Consider the following 23,679-nt stretch of genomic DNA (forward strand, 5'->3'; position numbering starts at 1 on the left):
AACGTCGAGACGGCAAAAGCCATGGACGTTCTGAAACTAATTTTGTTGCAGGATTGAATCTTTGGAGATGAGTTGAGGAGCCCATTGGATATCATACAACTTGTGCTTTCTATTTGATAAAAGATAAAAGATTGTAGCTTTCCTTTCCTATTAGAACAGAAGGGCCATGTACGGGCCATGTACTATGATTATTTGTGTTTGTATGTGTCTGAAGGTTTATGATTTAAATCGATTGACCAAGTTCCTGTAAACCGTGAGAATATCATGGAAATATACTGGCATATTTCAAGTCACTTATTTTGGATGCCATCGCGGGGTGGGTTGCGGGGAGCATGCAGGCAGCCTGCAAGTGTGCCTGTCTGCAACTTGATGTTTAACCCACAACTGCGGGGCGGGTTGGAGCGGGTTTTAAAATATTTGGGCGGGGGTGGGGTGGGTGACAAAATATGTGCTCTGACAATGGGTAGGGGCGGGGAGTGGGGTGGGTGAACACCCATTAGCAGGCCTAAGTGTGCAGTACTAGGCTAGCAGATGATTGTTGCCTCCTCCATGGAAAGGATGCCAGAATGCTAATAACAGCGTAAGCGTAACAGCCTGTTGAAGACAGTTGTGAGCCATCACCTCACAACTGTTGACTAAAAAAAGGCAAAATAAAACTGGCACCTCACTGATCAAATGACCTTACAGCCGTTTAGCTCCCAAAAAATTTCCTACAGTATATATTACATCGAATCTTCAGACAAATGTATGAAACATTAAATGCAGTTGAAAAGATAATTCATTACACAGTTTAACTGTAAACGATGAGACGAATCTTTTAAATCTAATTAGTCTATAATTAGACATTACTTACCAAATAACAACGAAAGTACTACAGTACCTAAACCCAAAAAAATTCGCGAACTAAACACGCCCTTAATTGTGGCTGTATATAGTAGATACTAGTTCAATAATACTAGTCAATCCATTCTTCTCATTTTTTGATCTTATCGAGACTCGTAGGTTATACATTTCTCAACTAGTCAATCCTTCGATCCGCCAGTCCACAATCCCCACTGCTACACACAATAAAAATCCACACAACGTAAACAAAAGTTAAGTTTGGTGAGAACAAAATTTCTCAATTACAACGAGTCATTGATCAATCCCTAAAGTTCAAACATGACTAATAGCTACTTCTAAGAAACTACAATGTTGGTCAAGTATACAAGATATGCACATTCCAAAACACTGCATGATAAAGCAGATTGCATGTATGTAGCCAGGTCGATCAATCAATTCTTCCTTATAATAAGATCTAGATGGTTCTGTTCTGTCTGAACTCTTGCCATGGACTGCCTGTTGTATGACCACCATTAGTCACCTAATGTGTGTATCCCTTTAACCCATCCAGTCAAGTGAAGCAATCGTCTGATTATGATCCCAAGTTGTTGTTGCCTTCCTACTTTGCCGTTTCACTGCCTTTTGAAGCAGCTGGAGCAGCAATGCTTTTCTCAAGAGTCTTTGTTGTGGCAATTTCAGCTCCAGACGGCTCAGACTGTTTCTTTCGCCTGGGTCTCCTTGTTGTCATCTTGATCAGATCATCTTTTTTGTGGAGCCTTCTCTTTTGTTGAGCCACTTGTTTGCTGCTTGCTGTTGGATTCTGAATCCCCATCAGGAAGCAAAGCTCGAGAACTTAGACGAAGTTGGCCCTTGTCATTTATCTGGTTCAGACAATCAAGAAAGCAAAACATTCAGAAAAGGATGATATCAAGTGGTCAGATAACAGATGGCATTTCTGGAGGTAGGAATTGTAGCACTGTCAGTTTTGCAATATAAACGCCTACAAAGAGACAGTATAGTTTCACTACATATAACCAACTTAGAGAAACAGCTAAGGTCACTTCTATTTGCACTTCAAATTAGGCAAGATAAAAAATTCAAAAACCTAATGCCCTAATCTCTGTTGAATTTAAAAAGAGCTACCAACCTCAATAAGCTTGACGTCTATGCGATCACCAACTTTGAAAGCCTGCACAAAATGCATGGCTTGGATTACTTAAGCAAGCAGAGGGGCAGTGGAGGAGGACCAGCATGGCAAGGTATGGCCATTGCCATACCTTGCTTTTTGATAAATACACCACATATGTAATTCGTCCTACCTTATTTTCTTGTACTCTAATGGATAATAAGTGCTCAAATTTGTTGTCCGCCATACCTCAAATTTAATTCGTCCTCCGCTACTGCAGAGGGGGGTGTGGATTCAAATCAAATGAAACAAGTTCATAATGTTTCCTCACATCATCAGCCTTGGCCAACCAGCCCGAACTTAACTCACTGATATGACATAGACCCTGCACATTGAGTTAAGCAAAACAAACTATGGCAGCAAGAGTATCAAAACTAAACTGGAACGAATTTTCAGCAGAACATCCTTTCTTTTGTGAATTATATACATGTGACAAATATGTCAAAATGCGAAACTAATAAATTAATTTTAACATCTGCCCACCTCCCGGCTCCCGCCCTGGAGCAATTTCAACAAAGGCACCATACGGAGCTATTGATTTGATCTCACAATTCCTGGAAATAAGTTTCCAAGAAGTGAGTGTTAATTCGTAACCTAGAAAAATGGTTAGGAGAAAGCAAGCAGGGTAATTAATTGAACAAGAGATAGGAGACATATTTTGAGAAAAATACTGTACATAAAATCCAAGGGGATAAACGTTGATACCTATAAATTCCTCCAACTTTTGGAACCATGGTAAGGTTAGCTATTATAGTTCTTGACTTCTCCAAGCTTGATAAGTCCCTTGCTGTAATTTTTACCTGCCACAAGCATTTGTCAGATAGTATTTTAAGAAGGCTAACTGGCAAGTATCACTAAGTTCTCGCCATCATCTCCTGTATCAATAGCGTCTACTCCAGTCTCCTCAATTATGCTTTTTATTGTCTTTCCACCAGAACCAATTATTAAGTTCACCTTGTTAGGTTTGACCTTGAAGATCAATTGCAATAAAAACATGTTAGAAAGTAGAGTTACAAGATAGCATACGTAGTCTATAAACAATAATAACCTTCATGACATGAATTAAGGGAGCATGTAGAGATAGTGCTTTTGATGGTGGAGGCGAAGATTTTGACATTTCATCTGAGGAAGATAAGAAGAATGTAAAATCAGATGGTGGGAAGATCTATGCAAGAGAAAAACGCAGAAAATGACAGTTTCAACATATGAGTATTCTATGGAACAGAGAGGAGGTGGTTATTATTGTTGGCCATTCAAGGATAACTTTAATATTAAGAAAAGTTCCAACCATCTTGGGACATAATCTTTCATTAGTGACATTACTGCTCACAAATTTAGTAGGACGTTTGAAAATGATGTCATGAAAATTGATCAATTCAAGAATTAGCATGATGCACAAGCACAAAAGACAGCAGCTACTGCATAAGTGCATATGCTATTTTGCATATAGTATACTAATGCAAAACAGTGAAATTTCTGATCCATAACAAGCAAGAATAATATATTAACTTTTATGATTTTTTTTCTGAAAATGCTGAGCTCCGCAGCCCATTTGCTTATTCTTGCCGATGCCTCTCTGTTATGGAACAGGTCATGAATGGGTTGGCTTGTCACCACTATCGTTCTGTGACCTTCGAAGTAATGCCTCAGCTTCCTCAAGGCCATTACCACTGCATAGGCGATTTTTTCCAGCTCCGAATAGAACAACTTGGAGTTTGAGAGTGCTTCTGAGACAAAATAGACTGGTAGTTGCTTTGGGTGACCCTCAATCAGCCTTTCCACCACAAGCGCTGCGCTGACGGCTGAAGGGGAAGCGGAGACATAAAGTAGTAGGGGGTCCTTTGGATCGGGTGAGGTCATCTTGGTCATGTTTTCTAGGTATTCTTTGAGATCATGAAAGGCCTTCAATTGTTCTTCGGCCCATGTGAATTTGCTTGTGCTTCGGAGGACCTTGAACAATGGTAAGCTTCGATCTGCTGATCGAGGTATGAATATGCTTAGAGCTGCTATTCTTCCGGTGAGCTTTTGTACCTCTCTGATTGACTGTGGCTCTTTCATTTCTTTCAAGGCCTTGATTTTCTCTGGATTTGCCTTGATGCCCTTTGTTGATACCAGGTAACCCAGGACCTTTCCCTTGTGCACCCCGAACACACATTTTTTCGGATTTAGGCTTAAGTTTGCCTTACGGAGGTTAGCAAAGGTTTCGGCCAGGTCTGCTACGTGGTTCTCTCTGTGGGTGCTGACAACTACAATGTCATCGACGTAGGCTAATATATTCCTTCGCAGCTGAGGAGCGAGCACAACTGATGACATTCTTGAAAATGTCTGTCCCGCGTTCTTGAAACCTTCGGGCATCCTTACGAAGCAATAGGTGCCAAAGGGGGTGGTAAAGCTGGTTTTCTCTTCATCTTCTTTTCTCATCCATATTTGGTGGTATCCTGAGAAGCAGTCGAGGAGGGACATCATTTGGCTGTTGGCGGCATCATCGACCACTTTGTCGATTCTTGGTAGCGGGAAGTCATACTTCGGGCAAGCGTTGTTAAGATCTGTGAAGTCAATACACATCCGCCACTTTCCATTCTTTTTCTTGACAGGGACGGTGTTGGCCAGCCAAGTTGGGTATTTGACCTCTCTGATGATCTTTGCGTCCAGGAGCCTCTGAACCTCCGCCTTAACAGATGCGACCTTATCATCAGCCATCTTCCGCAGCTTCTGCTTTTTAGGTCGAATCTTGGGGTCAATGTCCAGCTTGTGCTCAATTATGTCGCGGCTTACGCCGCGGAGGTCACTGGCTGACCAGGCAAACACGTCTTGATTTTTGTTGAGAAATTCCAACAAACTTTGTTCTTCTTCTGGTGCGAGGGTTGCACTTATGGTGACCTCCTTGTCGGGCAGATATTTGTCGAGGGGTACCCTTTTGGTTTTCGTTTCTTGGAAACTTTGCTTCTCTTTGTCCCTCTTTGGGCTCCTTGAATGGTGGAGGTTTCTTATCGGCCTCGAGGACATGTAAGTTTCTCTGTCCGGGGGCTATGCCTCTTTCTATGTCTCTGGCCAGTTCCTGGTTGCCTCGGACGGTGATCACTCCTTTTGCAGCGGGTATCTTCATGCACAAGTAAAGCTGGTGGACCACTGCTTCAAACTTATTGATGAGTCCTCTGCCAAAGATTGCGAGGTAGGAGTAGTTCATTTCTACCACATCAAAGGTCACATGCTCTATCCTGGGGTTGGATGTGTCCCCGAAGGATACTGGCAATGCAATCTTGCCCAAGGCGTTCACCCTCTTGCCTCCGAAGCCTATGAGCGGGATATCAGATGGCTGCATGAGGTTGCGATCGATGTTCATTTGATCGAAGGTACTGGAGAAGATGATGTCTGCGGAGCTTCCGGTATCCACTAAGATTTTCCCTATCGTCCAGCCTTGTATGTTGGCCTTGATGACCAAGGCATCAGTGTGAGGGTAACTGATTAGCTGCACGTCCTCGTCTGAGAATGTGATTGGGGTTTGGGACAATTACGTTCTCTTGAAGGTGCCTTCGGGGATGATGGAGTGGACTTGCCTGAAGTAATTTCTCCTTTGCCTTTTGTTCTTGAAGTCAAGGGAGGAGCCCCCAGATATGGGCATGATCATGCCGAAGGTTGGCAATGGGCTTGGCTGGCTCTGATGAGGATTCGGGTTCTCCTCCTTGGGCGGAGGTCCTGGAGGTGGTGGGGGGAGGATTTCCTGAGGTTTAGGGTTCGGAGGTTTGCGGCGGTGCCCCTTGAGAGTTTGGCTGCGTGTGTTGCCAGCTGGCTGGGTATGGATTGTAGCCAAAGGCTGGGGATGGTTGGAAGGGGTTGAAAGGTGGTGCCGAAGGTAGGGCTTGTGGGGTGGAGTTGTATGGGTTGCTCGAGGGTAGAAGGTTTTAATGCTGTGTTTGTTGTGTGTTGTATGTTTGGCTCGGTCCAGTCCAGCTTGTGTGACTGACCAGCTTTGCCTTCTTCTCATCTTCCATTCTGTCGAGGGTCTTTTTCTTTTCTGGGCAGTGGTTCGTGGTATGGTCTGATTCTGCTCCATGGAAGTGGCAGAAAAACTTTCTTGGTTGATCTGGGGGTTGCTGGCCTCGGCCTCTACCGCGCCCTCGACCACGGGTGGACTTGCCTCCTCTGTTGGAGTCGTGGCGGTGATTGCTTGGTTGCGAGTTGAACGATTGAGCCGGTGGTGTCATGTAAGGCTCGGTGTCGGGGTGTGGAGCTGTTCTCTGTGAAGGTTCCACTGGGAATATGTACTGTGGATTGTGTCTTGGGATGCTTTGGTTGCCCTGTGGCCAACCTTGCTGCTGCCTCATTAGCTTCCTTTGCTCGACTCTTCTGCGGTGGTCTGCATCGGACCTTGCATACTTTTCCATTTTAGTGTACAATTCTGCCAAAGTCCTCGGGGGTTCTCTGGATAGATGTGAGGCTAGCTGACTTGGTAGTAACCAGGGTTTTTTTCCCAACCGGACACCCCAAACCGGAGCACTCCGGTTCCAGTTTACCGGACCGGTTTGACCGGTTACCGGTAGAAACCGGTCAAATTCAAATTTGAATTCAAAAAACTCAGTTCAACCGGTTCGGACCGGCATACCGACCGGTTAGACCGGTTTACCGGCCGGTTTGACCGGTTTGAATTCAAATCTAAATTTAAAATCGCATGTGTAACCGGTTTGGACCGGTATACCGGCCGGTTAGACCGGTTTACCGGCCGGTTTGATCGGTTTACCAAGTGAGCCTTAATGGGCCGTCTCATTTTTTTCCTTTTCTTTTTTGTTTTAACTTTAAATGCCCTAAAAGTATGTTAAACGAACGATTTTTTAAGAAAATTTGACACCATTAGATTCGTCGCACCTTGAAGTATTTTTAGGAATTTTTTTGGGAATTTTTCATTTTTTTGAATTCAAATTTGAATTTTGAATTTGGGCCGGTTTGGTACCGGCCCAAACCGGAACCGGACCGGACCAGTTTGACCGGTAACCGGTCAAACCGGACCGGTTCCCACCGGTTAGGTGAACCCTGGTAGTAACCCGGTGATACACTTCTCTATTGCTGCTTTCTCAGAGAAATTTAGCGTCTGTGCTTTTTTCTGAACAAACCTTCGAAGGTAGTCAGGCAGTGGCTCCCGGTCCATCTGGAAGCACTGGAATTCTTCCACGGAGGTAGTGGATACTTTCTTGAAAACTTGGAAGTCTTGCCTCAGGCTCTCCTTGAGGTTGAACCAGCTTGTGATTGATAGTGGGGGAATGTACGAATACCATGTCGCAACAGGACCTTCGCAAGCCATGATGAATGATTTGGCCATGATGGGGTCGTCTCCTCCAGCCGAGGCTATTATTGCCTCGTAGGCCACGATGAACTGGGTTGGATCCACAGAGCCGTTGTACTTTGGCAGCTGTGTGGGTTTGTAGCCGAAAGGCCATGGGGTGAGTTGAAGTTGTGAGGATACTGGGGAGGTTGGATCGAAGGGGGAGTTTGATTGGTAATGCTGCTGTTGATGTGAGTTCGGATCATGGGAGTTTGACTTGGGGTTGGTGACAAGCTTCTATCTGACCCGCATCTTGTGCCTCGCAGGCCTTCTGGAGCTGCTCAACCTCAGATTGCATCCTTGCAAGCTTGCGTTTGGCCTCGGCCAGCTTCTTTGCTTGAGTTATCACTTGTTGTTGTGTTGCCAGCTGGGCGGTGAGGTTGGCCTTTTCCCTCTCGAGGGCCTTGAGCTTGAGAGCTGTTTGTGAATATTCATCTTCCTCCTCATGTTGTGTATCTTCATCTTCAGTGAACTCAGTATCTTGGTTGGCCAATGCAGCTTTGTTCTTCTCTTGGGCGGGAGGCTGTCCTCGGGCTTGTGTGCCTGCTCCGGTGGTTTGAGCGGTGGTTTGCTTTGGGGCGACAGCAGCTAGGAGGAGGTTGGAAGCTTCCGCTTCGGTGGTTGGGGCGGCCTTCTTCTTTGTGGGAGCCATTGGGATTGTTTCTCGAGCTGAAACATGGTGGGTGCCTCTGTTGGGGTCTCAGCACCCGAAGGTTACCTAAACCCCGAACAGACAAAGGAAATGAACAAGCAAAGTACTAAAAGACCTTCGGATAACTCGAGGTGAGCTTTTCCAATGATCAAAAAGTTGTTACAGTGTAGAAAACCGGGGGTATTTATACCCCCAACCTCCGCGGTACATTTACATTTTTGCCCATACATCTGGACCTTATATCAGCACTTTCGAGACCCTACCCTAGTCCTTTCACGCTTCGCGGCTGAAGAGTCGTTCACGTCACGTCAGCTCTCTCCGAGTCGTAATCAGCGCGCTTCTCCTAGTACTCCGGAGGTTCGCGGAGGCTTCGGGAATGATCCGCCTTCCGAGCCACGACTCGGCAATCCGAGTCCGGAGGTCTTTGGTGACCCTGATCCATTCTTGCAGGCACTGCAGTACCTTCGGGCGAACCCTTGAGAGGGAGTGACATCCTTGGAAAGGATCTTTTGACCTGCGCATCATCAGAAAGATCAGCAGACCACCCGAAGGTGGGTTAGTTGCAGCTGCCGTTGCATCTGTAACCTTCGAACACGTGTCCTCCGGAGATGGTGATCCCCAACAATTGTTTAACGCAAGTATAAAGTAATAAAACTTGGAGCGCATCATATATTACCATTTACCAGTGTAAATGCTGTGATGGTTGGACTATGAAGAACACAATATTTGGTTATTGTTTCTTTGACCACGGGATGCGGTGTTGCTAGGTCTCTCCATCTCCATGTACGGTCCCTGCTCTCAATTATATCGGGCAAGACACATGTTATTATGGAGCATCACTCTATCCTGTTTAATTCCAACATAGCTACGCTCACTGTTTCAGCACCCAGTCCACAACTCAGTAAAAAGCAACGCATTGTGAACAAAATTTGAAGTTCAGCAATAACAATTTCTCATAAATCCCTAGTGTGCTAGATCTTGTTGGAACTAATATTTGAAGTGCAATGGGCTACTTGTTATTGCATCCTGTACTCGTGTAGATCCCGCTTCTAGGAAACTACAGCCTTGGTCACCACAAAAATCATGGCGTTGTGCAGCCCGTTATAAAATACTGCATGATGAAGCTGCACCAACCACATACAAGAAAGGGATTTCAAAAACTCTGCACACTCTGCTTGTCGTCAGCATCAACCAATTCTTCTGTACGATCCAATTTCGACTTCTGCCTGAACTCTTGTTATGGACTGCCTGCCTTACGACCATCATATAGGTCACGTGGTGTATGGATCCTTTTAACTCGGCCAGTCATGTGAAACAATCATCTGATTAAAGCGCTAAGTTGTTGGTGATGCTATTATGCGGTTTCACTGCCTTTTGAAGTAGCTGGAGCAGTAGCACTCTTTTCAAGAGTTTTTGTTGTGGCATTTTCAGCTCCCGACGGCTCAGACTGCTTACGTTTGGATCTCCTAGTTGTCATCTTGATAAGATCATCTTTCTGCGGCGCCTTTTCTTTTGTTGAACCACTTGATTGCTGCTTGCTGTTGGATTCTGAATCCACATCAGGAAGCAAAGCTCGAGAACTTAGTCGAAGTTGACCCTTGTCATTTATCTGGTTCAGATAATCAAGAAGGCAAAACATTCAGAAAGGGATCATATCATGTGCTCAGATAGTTTAACAGATGGCAATTCCGGAGGTAGGGATTGTATCATTAGCAGTTTTGCATTGCCTACAACCTAGAGAACAGCTAAGATCACCTTTATTTGCACTTCGAATTAGGAAAGATAACAAATATAAACCACCCCAATCCCTGTTGAATTTAAAAAGAGCTGCCAACCTCAATAAGCTTGACATCTATGCGATCACCAACTTTAAAAGCCTGCACAACATGCAGTGGATTGGATTACTTAAACAAGCAGAGGGGGATGTGGATTCGAAGCAAATGAAACAAGTTCATGATGTTTCCTCACATCCTCAGCCTTGGCCAACCAACCCGAACTTAACTCACTGATATGACATAGACCCTGCACATTGAGTTGAGTAAAATAAATTATGGCAGCAAGACTATCAAAACTAAACTGAAACAAACTTTCAGGAGAACATCCCAATCTTTTGTGAATTATATACATGTGATAATTATGTCAAAATGCTGGAACTAATATGTTAATTTTTAACATCTGCCCACCTCCCGCCCTGGAGCAATTTCAACAAAGGCACCATACGGAGCTATTGATTTGATCTCACAATTCCTGGAAAATCAGTTTCCAAGAAGTGAGTGTTAATTCGTAACCTAGAGAAATGGTTAGGAGAAAGCAAGCAGGGTAATTAATTGAACAAGAGATAAGAGACATATTTTGAGAAAAATACTGTACATAAAATCCAAGGGGATAAACGTTGATACCTATAAATTTCTCCAACTTTTGGAACCATGGTAAGGTTAGCTATTATAGTTTTTGACTTCTCTAAGCTTGATAAGTCCCTTGCTGTAATTTTTACCTGCCACAAGCATTTGTCAGTATTTTAAGAAGGCTAACAGGCAAGTATCACTAAGTTCTCCGTACCATGCCATCATCTCCCGTATCAATAGCATCTACTCCAGTCTCCTCAATTATGCTTTTTATTGTCTTTCCACCAGAACCAATTATTAAGTTCACCTTGTTAGGTTTGACCTTGAAGATCAATTGTAATAAAAACATGTTAGAAAGTACAGTTACAAGATAGCATTCGTAGTGTATATACTTCATGAAAAAATACTAACCTTCATGACATGAATTAAGGGAGCATGTCGAGATAGTGCTTTTGATGGTGGAGGCGAAGATTTTGACATTTCATCTGAGGAAGATAAGCAGAATGTAAAATCAGATGGGAGGAAGATCTATGCAAGAGAAAAACGCAGAAAACGACAGTTTCAACATATGAGTATTCTATGAAACAGAGAGGAGGTGGTTATTATTGTTGGCCATTCAAGGATAACATTAATTGAAGGAAAGTAGGATGCGTATAATACGGTTGATGTATTGCATTGAGTCTCTGGAGCGAATATATAGGAGTACATGGCTTGGAGGGCAAGTAGCCTCTCCTAGAGATAAGGAAGGTTATCCCGGGATTACAATCAATCCTAAACTAACCATATCCGGAGTTGCCTAATATACTCTAACATCCCCCCGCAGTCGTAGCGGTAGCAACACGAACGGTCAGACTGGAGAACAATGGAGACGTATCCCCCCTGCAGTCGGAACGCCGGTGCGAAAGCTTTGACTGGAGACTCATACATATGATAGCCCTTTAGTGCCGTAGTAGCCGAAGTCGAGTTGGACGTGGTCGAAGCCGTGGAGGGGGCGTGGGTCGAAGCGTCGTCGAGGTGCTCGAGGACACAAACTCAGCAGCTTCTGGCCGAAGATAGCAGTAGGACGGTGCGGCGGATGACGATGGTAGACGGCGCGGTTTGCGACTTAGGTCACGCTCAGGACAGGGGTGGCGACGACGCAGGTTGCAGCAAGTGTCGCGCTCAGATCAGGGGTGGCGACAACGTCTTCCTTCAGGAACATCAGCGGCGATGTCCGCGCGAGAACGGCTGGAGGCGCGGAGGCGGATCGAGCGCCTGCTTTTCGAAGACCGGCGGCGAGTGGCGCCACCACCTGAAAAGGCGACGACACCGGTAGGGTGGCTTGATCACGAACGTCGTCGCTGCAGCCTGGAAGGGCTCAGCGACAACCTCATCCTTCGGGGGTGTCGACGATGAAGCGGCGACAAACGGCAGGGCGACGCAAACCCGATCTCTGATCAGGAAAAAAAAGAATAGCAGCAGAGGACCGCGGGTACAATCTCGGGTGCACATACTGTTTCCCTCCCCTCCCTTATCTCTTCCCGAGCGTGGTGAGCCACGTGCACGGGAAAAAAAAAAGAAAGGGCGGAGAGAGGAGCCTGCAGGTGCAATCCGAGCGGCGCCTCTGTTCGGCGATGGCGCCGAGCACAGGGCCGGTGAGGGGAGGGCGGAGGCCCCCACGGCGCTGCAACCCGCCGGCGACGACGGTGGAGCGGCGCGAGGGCGTGGCGAGGAATCCCCGCAGAGACCCGTCCAGTGGTGGATCTCGTCGTGAGCGGCGGACGTATGAAGACGGCGCGACGACGTGGCTCGACCTCATGCCCCCCGGTGGTGCGGCAGCACAGCGCCGCCACATGCTTCCTCCGCTGCTGCGCGACCGCGCCCGAGGCATCTGTGGTCGCGGCACAGGAGGAGAAGGGCGGCGCTAGGCCAGATGCGCGCGGGAGGGGGGGCAACGGGGACGTTGGAGCCAGCCCGACAAGATCCGGGCGACCATCGGAGGTGAGTCCCTCTGCTGCTTGACACGACGGATTAGAGGGATCCGCCGGGCATCCTACGAGGGCGCTGCCCCCGGCGGAGATCGATCTCCCCGGGGGCGGCGCGGGTTGCAGCGGATGCGGCGGCGCGGCTAGGGTTAGGATCTCGTAACCTAGGCGTCTGATGCCATGAAAGAAAGGTAGGATGCGTATAATACGGTCGATGTATTGCATTGAGTCTCTGGGGCGAATATATAGGAGTACATGGCTTGGAGGGCAAGTAGCCTCTCCTAGAGATAAGGAAGGTTATCCCGGGATTACAATCAATCCTAAACTAACCATATCCGGAGTTGACTAATATACTCTAACATTAATATTAAGAAGAGTTCCAAACATCTTGTGGCAAAATCGTTCAGTAGTGACACTAGTGACAAATTTAGTGGGGCTGAAAATGATGTCATGAAAATTGATCAATTCAATAATTAGCATGATGTACCAGCACAAAAGACAGCAGCTACTGCATAAGTGCATGCCCTATTTTACATGCTGTATACTAATGCAAAACAGTGAAATTCTTATCTATAACAAGCATGAATAGGTCAACGTTTTTGTTTTTGTTTTTTTTCTGAAAATGCTGAAAATGTTTCGAAATGGGCTCAAAACTGAACAACAGCAGTTGCTATGCTTTCATATTCCTTCCTTTTCATTTTAACCTAAAGCTTAGTTATGAATTATGATGTATCAATTATCACAGATTTTTAGATAGCTACGGTGAGCACACTGAAATGTAATAAATGTTGATGTCTAATTTAGCACAGGCTTACTCAGAATATGCTTTCTACCATCCCTTGCTTGAAGGAGTGCTTGTTCCATCACAGGTAGAGTTATCCCCACCACCTGCCACAACAAATTTTCCAAACAGCTAACTTAAGCACTGTAGCAATGCCTCATAACAGTAAGCTAAATGAAAAATGCTTGCATATCTACATAGTCATATAACCTTGATGTCCATCTGGAATGCAGTTATACCACTTTCATTACCAGCAACCTGCAACAAGAGTTGATTGGTAAGAAGACTGAAATATGCAAGCAGCACCATACTAACCTTGCTAACGCATTTCCAAAGACCAAATTCAGAATACAATACAAGACACACCTTCAGATCCATGTCACCAGAGGCATCTTCAGCTCCAGTAATATCAGAAAGTATAAGTGGGCTGCCATCTCCACCAAATTCTTGTGTATCAAGAACCAAGCCCATTGCTATTCCAGCAACAGGAAACTTTATTGGAACCCCAGCATCTTGAAGTGCTAAACAACCTCCGCAAACAGAAGCCATGCTGGTGATGTATCAGAGAAAAAATAATAAGCAATTGAAGAGAGTAATCAAAAGCACATTTGTCAACTGTAAGGGACAAAGAAAAAGGCCGCTTGTTAAATGTGTGAGAAACATTGGTGAACGTTCAGGCAAATCTGGACCTAGGACCTTTATTTTGTCTCAAAGCCAAGGAATGTTAATTTTTGCAGGGTAGCAGAATCTATATATGTAACTCCCAAGCAGACATCAGGTAACAGAACATAAAGAAGTAAAATAAAAGGCTGTGCCAACTCTCAAATGGTTCAGCAATTTAGGAGTGCAGAATTTTCTCTTGCCAGAAGAAACAAACAAATTTATGCAAGCTAGCAAACCGAAGAATAAGAGTACCTGGATGAGCCATTACTTTCAGTGATAGTACTCTCGACACGAATAGTGTAAGGAAAGTCCTCTTCTGGTGGTAAAATTGGTTCCAGTGCCCTTTCTGCAAGCATCCCATGTCCAATCTCTCTCCTACTAGGTGCTCCAATTCGACCAACTTCACCAACACATGATGGAGGAAATGAGTACTGCAGTATGTCACAGAAATTAGTTGGCAATGCAGAGTAATCTTATTATCTAACTTCGTTGAAAACAAAACTTCAAGCTAGAAAATGGGACACTATTTAGGACTGTTTCACAAGTTAACAATAAAAATAGTAAGCATGTAAGCCTTTAAAAATAACTTCACAAGGTGATCCTCAAAGGTCAATAAAGAGCTTGGATAGATACTCGTAGACACCCTGATCATGATAAAATCTCAAGGGCGTACCCAGTGCCGTAGGCTTCCCGCACTGTGCGGGGTCTGGAGAAGGGTTGTCTTTAAGCCCCAAGCCTTACCCACACAAATGTGCAGAGGCTGGGGCTCGAACCCGGGACCTTCCGGTTACAGACGGTAGGCTCTACCGCTGCACCAGGCCCGCCCTTCATGATAAAATCTCAACGACAACTAAATATAGAATAGCATTCACACACAGATGACAATTAAATAGAAGATAGCATCTTGACAGCTCATATTTGCTTGCAATCTACAAATGAATTTAGCTCAGGTTCAATGCCATCAGTGAAAATGGAAGCAGCAACAAGGTAAGATGTGATCCTATCAACTGTATATACCAGTCCACATGTTTCCCTTAGATAACAAATGTTAAATGGTGCTAATATATGATGGCCCATCACTTGCTACCCATTCTATTCTCACATATCTTGTTCAGAAATATGGATCTAAAAAAGGACTAGCCCAAAGATTTCTCAATGAATAAAACTATCCAAAAATAAAATATAACAAATGAGAAACATAGTAGGTGGGAATTGCCTAGCAGGAATGCAGGATGATGTAGCATTCATTCGCGTACCTGAAGATAGAAGCTCTTTGAATCCTCGGTGTCTACAAGGTTGTCAATTCGCTGTGCCATTTGATAGCCACCTAACGTCACTACAGCCAGTGACTGCATGATTGAACAAAACAAAAAGGTGAAAAAAAGAATGATAAAGGAAGCAAATCTTAGTGCATTTGACTTGAGTTGAAACAGCATATCTATTAATAAACCAGCAGAAAGTATACAGCTTTAAAATACAGTTACTAGATGCACTATCTATTTATTAGAAACAAAGTCCTCAAAATAAAATGCATCAGCTAAAGTTGTAGGAGTTAATGATTGAGAAAATATTAGCTCTTACGGATGAAGCGCATACGAATAGAACGTACCAAACTTCTAAAAAAAGCATAAGGTATTGAACAGATAGCAAGACCGGCAAAAGCAGCATATGACAAATAAATTATAAGACCAGGTTATACTCTGCAAAATCAGAAATGACAGTTCAAAACATTCTCAAATAAGGTGTATTACCTTACCTGTGTTTCCCCCCTCGTGAACAGAGCACTACCATGTGCTCGTGGAAGCAACCCACATTGAGAATTAATGGGTCGAAGTTCCCAAGGGCTCCGTCCATCGCTTCGCTTTCCGCCCTGAAATTGAGACATTGATATTCAGTACCAAAATTTTCTTGTTCGACCAAATGAAAAGTCCCAAGAAACTGTGGTTACCAACAGAATGATATACTCCCTCCATTCTCTTTTGATAGTCCTATTTTAAAAAACATACATGTTCACAAATGATAGTCCTATTTGCTATTGACATAGGCTATAACAATAAATACCACTAGTAACGAGGAGTTCCCAATAATAACATTGGAGGACCAACTAAAATGTTTGTGTTGCATTTATTATATGATAAGGTTGTTTTCCTTGGTCATTGTGTCAAGGTGGAAAGAAAGAGAATGGAGGGAGTATCTCACTAGAAGTTCATTAGTGAAAAAGAAAGTCGCAACAGACAACATTACTTCTAAAATACAACTATAATTTTTAAAGCTACGTTGAAGAACAAAGGCATGCATGACAGATATTGCCGCACATACCACAGTGCTACATGATGCGGGCACCCCTTTTCTGAACTCTATAGTCTACATTGGTTTCACTACTAGGTACTAACCTGTTTCACCAAAGTGCATATAGGTATAAAAAAAAAGATCTTTTGTGGCAAGAACTAGAAAAGTTCATCTGATATTTCTTAGTTTTTACACAGCTGCGATCAAATATTTATGCTGCACAAATGGAGATATTGCAAATCCATGATGACTGATGATAGTTGATTATCAAGACTGCAATGCACCCCAACATTGCAAATCAGAAGTCAAGTATGCGCATGAAAGTTAAATCTCTAACAAGTTTTTTTAAGCAGAAAAAAACTCTTAACATGTTGACACAATAGATTACAGGAAGCATCCTGCTAAGCTCACATAAGCAAGCGAAGAAAATCTTCATGTGATAAGGGCGACCAATACCTCTACAATGCGTCGTCGTAAATATTTAGATGAAACTTCCTTGAAGACTAGCTTGACATCAACTTCTGCAAATAGCTATATAGAAGAAACAGTGGAAATCAGTATAAAATGCCATCTGATAATAGATATGAGGTGTTAGATTAAAAAGTCAAGCAAAGCAGGAAAAAACAGGGAAAAAAACAAAGTCTACTTATGTTAGAAATTCGATAGAGTTCCTAAAAAACCTTACGAGACAAAAACAAAGGCTTATCTAAAGATACTATATCCAACATTTTAAAGAAGCATTTACATAAACCACATCTTTAGCAAAGACAAAACAATAACCATCACCTGACGAGGGGGCTTCCTTGAAACTGGCTTGATGTGAACATCACCTTCATCTACTTCTCCATCTACTATAACTTCATCCTCATCTTCGTCCTCAACAATATCATCCAAACTTTCAGTGACTCCTAATGAGCTATCTTTGGAAACATACCCTTGTTCAGAAAGTATAGTTATAACTTTATCCTCCAATGCTGAAAGAGCTTTCCTTCTGGGAATCTTTCCTTTTATTTGTAATGCCTTAACCAACTCATCTCCAGAAATATCCTGAACAACATTAGCAGTTTAAATCAGCAACCCGATCAAAAAGATGTAAAGCAGATTAACTCTTCGTTCCTATGACATGGGCAATGCCTATAGGAAATATACACTTGAAAGAAAAATGGTGTTGCATAGCTACTGTTTTCAACTTAAAAATTACAGGCTCCTGAAGTTGCACTGTCAATGATTAAACAAGGAAATGGTCAGCTGGGTTCATTAACTTTTTATGATTTACAAGACTGCCCAACTGTCCACATGAAAGAAGAATATGCAGAACAGTAATACTATTTATGCTAAGGAGTGGTAACTGGAACAAGCATATCAAGCAAATGAAAACCATAAAACAAATAGGAACTAAGAAAAAGGGAGGATACAGCATTATAGTCACTTCGCCACAATTCTAGACAGTTCAGTTATTGTTTATCTACAAACAAGCCTATTAGGTACTTGTAGTTGCAACTATCAAATTAAAAGATTGAACAGTTGGTAAAACAAAGAGCTGTAGTATGTTCATACTTCAACGTGCCTGTAGAGTTCAGGAGGCGGGAAGTTTATGGCATCAACCATCTTCTTTTTTCCACAGTTCTGGACAAGAACATCAATTGCTTTGCAGATTTCTCGAATTGCAACCTGATTTCTAGATATGTCAGAATCACAAAAGGATGTGTAGACCAGGACAGAATTTGTGTTTCAGACTATCAGGTGTACGGAGCTAGCATTTATGTAAGAACTGGAATAACAAGAGGTAAGAAATAAACAATTACTGGCAGATAGCAGCTCTTCTTAAAGCAACTCTATAAATGAGAGAAGTTCTGGATCTTAACAAATTCGGAAAAGCAAAAAGGGGGGAGAGGGGGGGGGAGCGTAAACTTTAACAATTTTGGGTTGCTTGTGCTGGGTACTAAGAGAAGTAATATAGCAGCTGAAAAAAATTACAAAATAACAAGCTAAAATCTCTACCGTTAAGAACAACAAGAATACATTGATAAACAATATGAGGAAACAGATAAATCTATTATTTGCGCAAAGATTTGAGTAATCGATTGTAGATTAAAGTGATATGTGCTATCATCTTGCTATATTTAAGCACTTCCAAGGAATTTCGCTACCTTAGGACAGTTAGAGTTACTGCCGCCATTTATCGGGGCTTCCATTCAAAGCTTTACAAATATTATCCCATGGATTTATCGGTGCTACACTTTTTTTCTTGGCGGGAACAGCTTGTAATAGAGTGTGTCTTGTTTATCTCGAAGAACTGGGGGGGTAGATTAAAGTGATATGTGCTATCATCTTGCTATATTTAAGCATTTCTTTCATACTTACATTATGGAGCAATTTAAGTGTTAGGTTCTATCTGAAAGCATATCTTATTGGTAAGACATAAGCTAACCTGCCCAGCCTCCACAGCTTCAAGCAGCTTCTCCTCAGTCAGAAAATCACAGTAGCCCTATGAAAGACTAATCAGAAATCAAGAGATAACCGTAACCTCAATTATAAAAGGCATGAATAGTAATCCTAGGAAAATAATCAAGATAGTTGAGCTGATTTGAAGACTATCAACTTGGTTTAGCACATGAACCTAAACCATAACTACTTTATAACAAAAGAAAGGCAGAGTAACAAAATACAACAAGTATAAATAAGATGAGAAGCTGCTCATATTTGCCTAAAGAAGCTAATAAGCTATGTAGAACACCAGAACATCGATCAGCCAAAAGGTATGGCAATCAAAAAATTAAATATTTTTACTTTGATCAGATCAACCATCACCTTAAAGCATAAATTTTTTTGGTTATCACAAATGCATAAGCCTCTGTTGTAATTGTTCTAGTTCTAGTGCAGTACGGGTAAAATGTGAAATACTAAGGAAGCATGCAGAAAGCATCAACAAACACAGATTCAATTCATGGAGATTGCTACCAATTTTCTATCCAGATTAATTCCTATTTGCATCCTAGTTGAACTTATTTGGTACAGAAATTTCTGCCACGGTGCCACCAACCAAACAAGCCCCGATACAGATGCTGGAAGGATAAAATAAGAGAGTGAAGCTTACACCTAGAATGACATGTTTCTAAATTGATGGTAAATGAATGGATAGTGTCAGTTTCTCATATCCAAAGTTAAAACCTGTTGCTAAACACAAAGTGAGGATATATACTGCTACATACAAGTATCACATGCGAAGATTTTTCATAAGAGAAAAAAAATGTTGGGAATAGGGTGGAGCACGTATGCAACCAAAGCTTCAGTACTAACCTCAATCATCAATATGGCACTATCAGTTCCAGCCATCATCAAATCCAACTCTGAATTCTCCATTTGTTCAGTAGTTGGGTTAATAACAAACTGGCCATTAATCAGGCCAATTCTTACTCCAGCAATTGTTTGTTTATTTGGAATTTCAGAGAGGGCCCTGCAGTGAAAGATTTGAGGTAAATTGGAGATAAAGCGCCATTTAAACTTGCACAAAAAAAAAGAATAGATCATTATGATATTTTTCATTAGACCTACACGGCTATACCAGCAGCTGTGATAGCCAAGCAATCCGGAGAGTGAATGCCATCGTAACTGAAGACCTGTAGTAGTCAGATTATCTCATCTTATCGAGTCATTGATGGAGGTCATCATGAAACAACATCAAGGAATAGGTAGAAAGTACAATAGCAAATATGATGGCTGAAGCTGGCCCGTGAGCAACAAAGATGCCAATAGAAATATTGAGTTGCATGCACCGACCAGTTCAACCCAAAAACTTAAGCTGATGGGGAGAGGTGGGAAATTCACTTATATTCCAACACTCCCCCTCACGTGGAGGCTCCCTCAGGCCTCAAACGTGGAATAGGAGCGAGCAACAATTATTTTATTTAATTGCGCTAACCAGGATTCGAACTCGAGACCTCTGGCTTTGATACCATATTGAGTTGCATGCACCGACCAGTTCAACCCAAAAACTTAAGCTGATGGGGAGAGGTGGGCAATTCACTTATATTCCAACAAGAAAAGGTAGGCAACCATGGCTTACCATGTAAGATTGTGTATGATGCGTGGGATATATTGCATTGAGCCTCTAGGGCGAATATATAGGAGTACATGGCTTGGAGGGCAAGTAGCCTCTCTAAAGATAAGGAAGGTTATCCCAGGATTATAATCAATCCTAAACTAACCATATCCGGAGTTACCTAATATACTCTAACAGCAAAGGTGGGTTCATATTTCTTTTGTTTGTTGCCTAAAAAAACAATAACAGGAACAGATCATAAAGCTTTTGATAAGGGAACAACCAAAACAATTGTACTTGCGAACAAGAATCATCACAACTGAAGCTATGTCATGCCTAGCTTCTACTAAAAGGCTCTGTATAGGTCAGCTTGCATAAATAACCATAGAACAGCCATCTAAATGAAGATTGCAGATAAGAAGTATACAGCATGTCAGTTTCAAAAGTAGGAACAATAGCCTTTCAGTTTAAGTCAGATCTTATGGTTAAAGTTTCTGCTTTTTTCAACATGATTACAAATAACAGGTATTTCAGCTTTAAAGGTTCAATTGTGAATGGGATTGCCCAAGTTATGAATCCAGAATCCGAGCTACATGATGTTATGCATAAATTGGCCATGAATGAGAAAAGTACAATACTAAAGTTGCCACCATTTCTACTTTGTAGTAATGTGAGATTACTGCAGGAAGTTGATGATATTTAGGAAATACTAAGACAAGTTACAATGAAAGGAAAGAAAATATGGAACTGATAATGATCTACTCATATAGCTCTAGCACATGTTGCAGGAACATACGACCAAACTCAGGCAATATCAATGCAAGACTTTTAAAGATTACCCAGGATAGAATCTGAGTTTCATAGTAGAAACCATTGGGCATAGTAGGTCGCAGGGGCCTGTCTATCAATCTGCATACTAAAACCTGCAATGGGAGCAAGAAAGAAATTATAATAACCTAACAAACATAATAGTTCAATAAATTATAAGTTCTTATAGTAAACCTCATGATCTTTTGCCTTGCCTTCTCGTTTGAAGAAACCACCACTGGAACAGTTAAAATATAGAATAAGATTGCATAAAATACAAAAACTGAGGGTGGAAAATGACAAGGATGCCAACACCAGTCTTAAGTTTCTGTACCTAGTTCTTCCAGCAGCTGAAAGGCGCTCTTGATAGTGAACCGATAAAGGGAAAAAGTCTGAAGGATCATTTGGAGTATCGGACAGACAAACAGAACAGTAGAGAACCTGACAGCACAGTTTGAGGTTCCAGTTAGATATAGAAACTTCTACAAGTCAAAATAATGAGATTAAAAATATTTGGCATGCTTCAGTCCTCATTGATTGAACAGGAAAATAGCTATGGATAAATAAAATTCAGACTACAACCTCCTGTAGAAATTGGGGAAAAGGAAAAATTATGCTATGCTCGGACAGCATGCTGTCCTCCAGAATAGGAGAAGAATCATGGTCAGACCAGTCAATTTGGCTGCCATACACATAGTAACATTATACATCAAGGATAGTGGCTAAGTCATGGCACATTGTATAACAAGCTTCCACCCCTATATTAGATTTGAAGAATTACTAAAAACATTCAGATGTTGTGCTCCAAAGAGGAATTCCGAGAATTTTACCAGATAATTGAGTACACCTAAGCATGATGGTAAAATTTCTTAAGAAAGATATCTAGTAGGCTGGAGATACTAAATTCTGACGACTTACTGTTTCACCATCAGTGACCATTACAGAAGCGCTCGCTTGCCTCCCGATGTGGCCCGTTTCCACCAGTATCTGAGAAACAAAAATGCAAGACATTTCAGTGCTCACGCTGTGTCATAAATCAACCGAAACCCATGATGAGGAGCAACAAAAAACTTCAATGTGCCTATGCAGTTGACATGGGCGCACAACCAGGCATTGCTGGTGCTCCACACTTTTGATAACAAAAGGAGTAAAACCACACTCAGAGTTGCACGTGCGAACCCAGCAACTACGAGTGCCACAATGCACTGCGCATGGCCGCACAGCGACACAACCGCTGCGATTCGCGACGCCTGGACAGAGCACCGCGCCACAGTACAGAGGTCGGGGGGGAACTTGCAGTTCATCGGCGCTCACCTCGCGGTCGCCGACGGGGATCCTCACGGAGAACTTGGCCGGGCCGGAGCTGCTCGCCTCCTCCGCGACGGCGGCGGAGGCCCTGGAGACCCCATGCCTCTGCGGCGGCGCCCTCCTCCGCGCGCGGCGCGAGCACGCGGCGCGGGCGTGGAGCGGCGGCGCGGGGTGCTGCGGGAGCGCGAACGCGAGGTGGAGGCGGTGCGGCGGCGGCGCCGGGAGGAGGAGGTGGAGCGCGGCGGGGCCCGCGAGCATCTCGAGCGCGGAGGTGGAGGAGGAGGCGCGACGGCGAGCGCGGGGGGAGTGAGGGGAAGGGGGCGGGATACGAGAGGGTGGCGACGCGCCCTCGAACCTTATCACTTTTCTCCGCCTTCGTTTTTGCCTTCCGCCGCGTGGGGTTTTGAATCGCGAGACTCCGGGGTTTTGGATGCTACCATTCGAAATTAGGGTAGGGGTTTTAAGGCGTGTTTGGTTTGCCGCCTACGGCGCCGCACCGCGCCACACCTTCCGCGCCGCAGGTGTGGCGGCCGAATCGGCCGCCGCGCCTTAGGCGCGGTGCGGCGCCGTAGGCGGCAAAGCAAACAGACCCTTAAACCTGCTACTCGCTCCGTCTACTGAACAATGCAATTTTTATTTTTTTAATAAGTCAAACATTTTAACTAAAACTATATAAAAAGTAATGAAACTCATAATGCAAAGTAAGTACCATTATATTAGTTACAGAATATATTTCATAATAAATTTATTTGAGATATAAGCGCTAATATTATTTATTATGAGTTTTGTTAAATTTGAATTAGTTTGATCGGCACAGATTCTATAATTGTATTCTTTTATGGACGGAGAAATTAGGGCGGTAGAAGAATATTGAGATTGGTAGTAACAAATAACATGATGAAGATTACAAATGATACCAGCAACAAAAGTAGTGGAGATTTCATCTTAAGGTTGCATCGTGCTGGTTTCAGAGCTTAATAGTTTTGTGTGTTTTAAAAAGAGTAAAAATATTAATCCCTCTATCCCATAAACACTATTTGTTTAGAAGTGAAGAATGATCACATTACTCCTAACTAACTATAGCGGTTTGCGATTAAAGACCTCACTGTTTATTTGGTTCTTTTGATCCTCAATAAATGAAAAGTAACATCTACGTAACTATTTGATTGTCTCTGTATCTAGGGGCATAGTCAGGATTTGGATATAGGGGGCCAAACGGTCATGGGGACGAGTGACAAAAATATGACATGATACATACACAAGTACATATACTAACTCAAATAGAGCATTATTAATAAGTAAATCCGCACGAATTGCAGCATACAATTGTCTACTAATTAGCTCTCAGAGATAACAAAAGATGGCAATTAATACATTTTATTAGGAAGTACTAGTGGTGATACGGGAGCATGGGGGGCAGGCCCCTGCATGCGCCCCTGGCTCCGCCCCTGTCTATACCCTTCTCTGTGCATTTATTTTTTTATTTTGATATTGTTATAATCA

The 23,679-nt window shown here is 43.1% G+C and overlaps 1 protein-coding gene across 2 annotated transcripts; it reads right to left on the reverse strand.

The window, feature by feature from the left end:
- Nucleotides 1–8,099: 8,099 nt before the first annotated feature.
- Nucleotides 8,100–22,548, reverse strand: LOC120659431 (probable polyribonucleotide nucleotidyltransferase 1, chloroplastic). 2 transcript variants are annotated; one of them, XM_039937573.1, is made up of 25 exons: nucleotides 22,183–22,548; nucleotides 21,787–21,855; nucleotides 21,203–21,309; nucleotides 21,064–21,106; nucleotides 20,901–20,984; nucleotides 19,575–19,639; nucleotides 19,320–19,476; nucleotides 18,451–18,507; nucleotides 17,577–17,690; nucleotides 16,806–17,066; nucleotides 16,476–16,550; nucleotides 15,487–15,600; nucleotides 14,987–15,079; nucleotides 13,983–14,161; nucleotides 13,434–13,617; nucleotides 13,278–13,325; nucleotides 13,102–13,174; nucleotides 10,734–10,807; nucleotides 10,537–10,644; nucleotides 10,377–10,471; nucleotides 10,161–10,224; nucleotides 9,946–9,999; nucleotides 9,813–9,854; nucleotides 8,654–9,586; nucleotides 8,100–8,491 (listed from the first exon to the last, which is right to left on the reverse strand). In XM_039937573.1, exons 1-24 carry the CDS (start codon nucleotides 22,432–22,434, stop codon nucleotides 9,332–9,334), a joined length of 2,667 nt encoding a protein of 888 aa, XP_039793507.1. In that variant the 5' UTR covers nucleotides 22,435–22,548; the 3' UTR covers nucleotides 8,100–8,491; nucleotides 8,654–9,331. The 2 variants fall into 2 exon arrangements, with proteins under 2 accessions (XP_039793507.1, XP_039793509.1); XM_039937575.1 differs by lacking the exon at nucleotides 8,100–8,491 and having other exon boundaries at nucleotides 9,440–9,586; nucleotides 9,733–9,854.
- Nucleotides 22,549–23,679: the final 1,131 nt, after the last annotated feature.

The sequence above is a fragment of the Panicum virgatum genome, chromosome 2N (genome assembly GCF_016808335.1).
Source record: "Panicum virgatum strain AP13 chromosome 2N, P.virgatum_v5, whole genome shotgun sequence".
Classification (NCBI taxonomy): domain Eukaryota; kingdom Viridiplantae; phylum Streptophyta; class Magnoliopsida; order Poales; family Poaceae; genus Panicum; species Panicum virgatum.

Excerpts from the sequence above, each read along its gene's own strand:
- LOC120659431 (XM_039937573.1), bottom strand. The coding sequence starts at position 22,434 with ATGCTCGCGGGCCCCGCCGCGCTCCACCTCCTCCTCCCGGCGCCGCCG. Across the intron at positions 13,618-13,982 it reads GAAAGTAATGGCTCATCCAG|CATGGCTTCTGTTTGCGGAG; the intron begins GTACTCTTATTC and ends ATACATCACCAG. Across the intron at positions 13,175-13,277 it reads CATTCCAGATGGACATCAAG|GTGGTGGGGATAACTCTACC; the intron begins GTTATATGACTA and ends TTGTTGTGGCAG.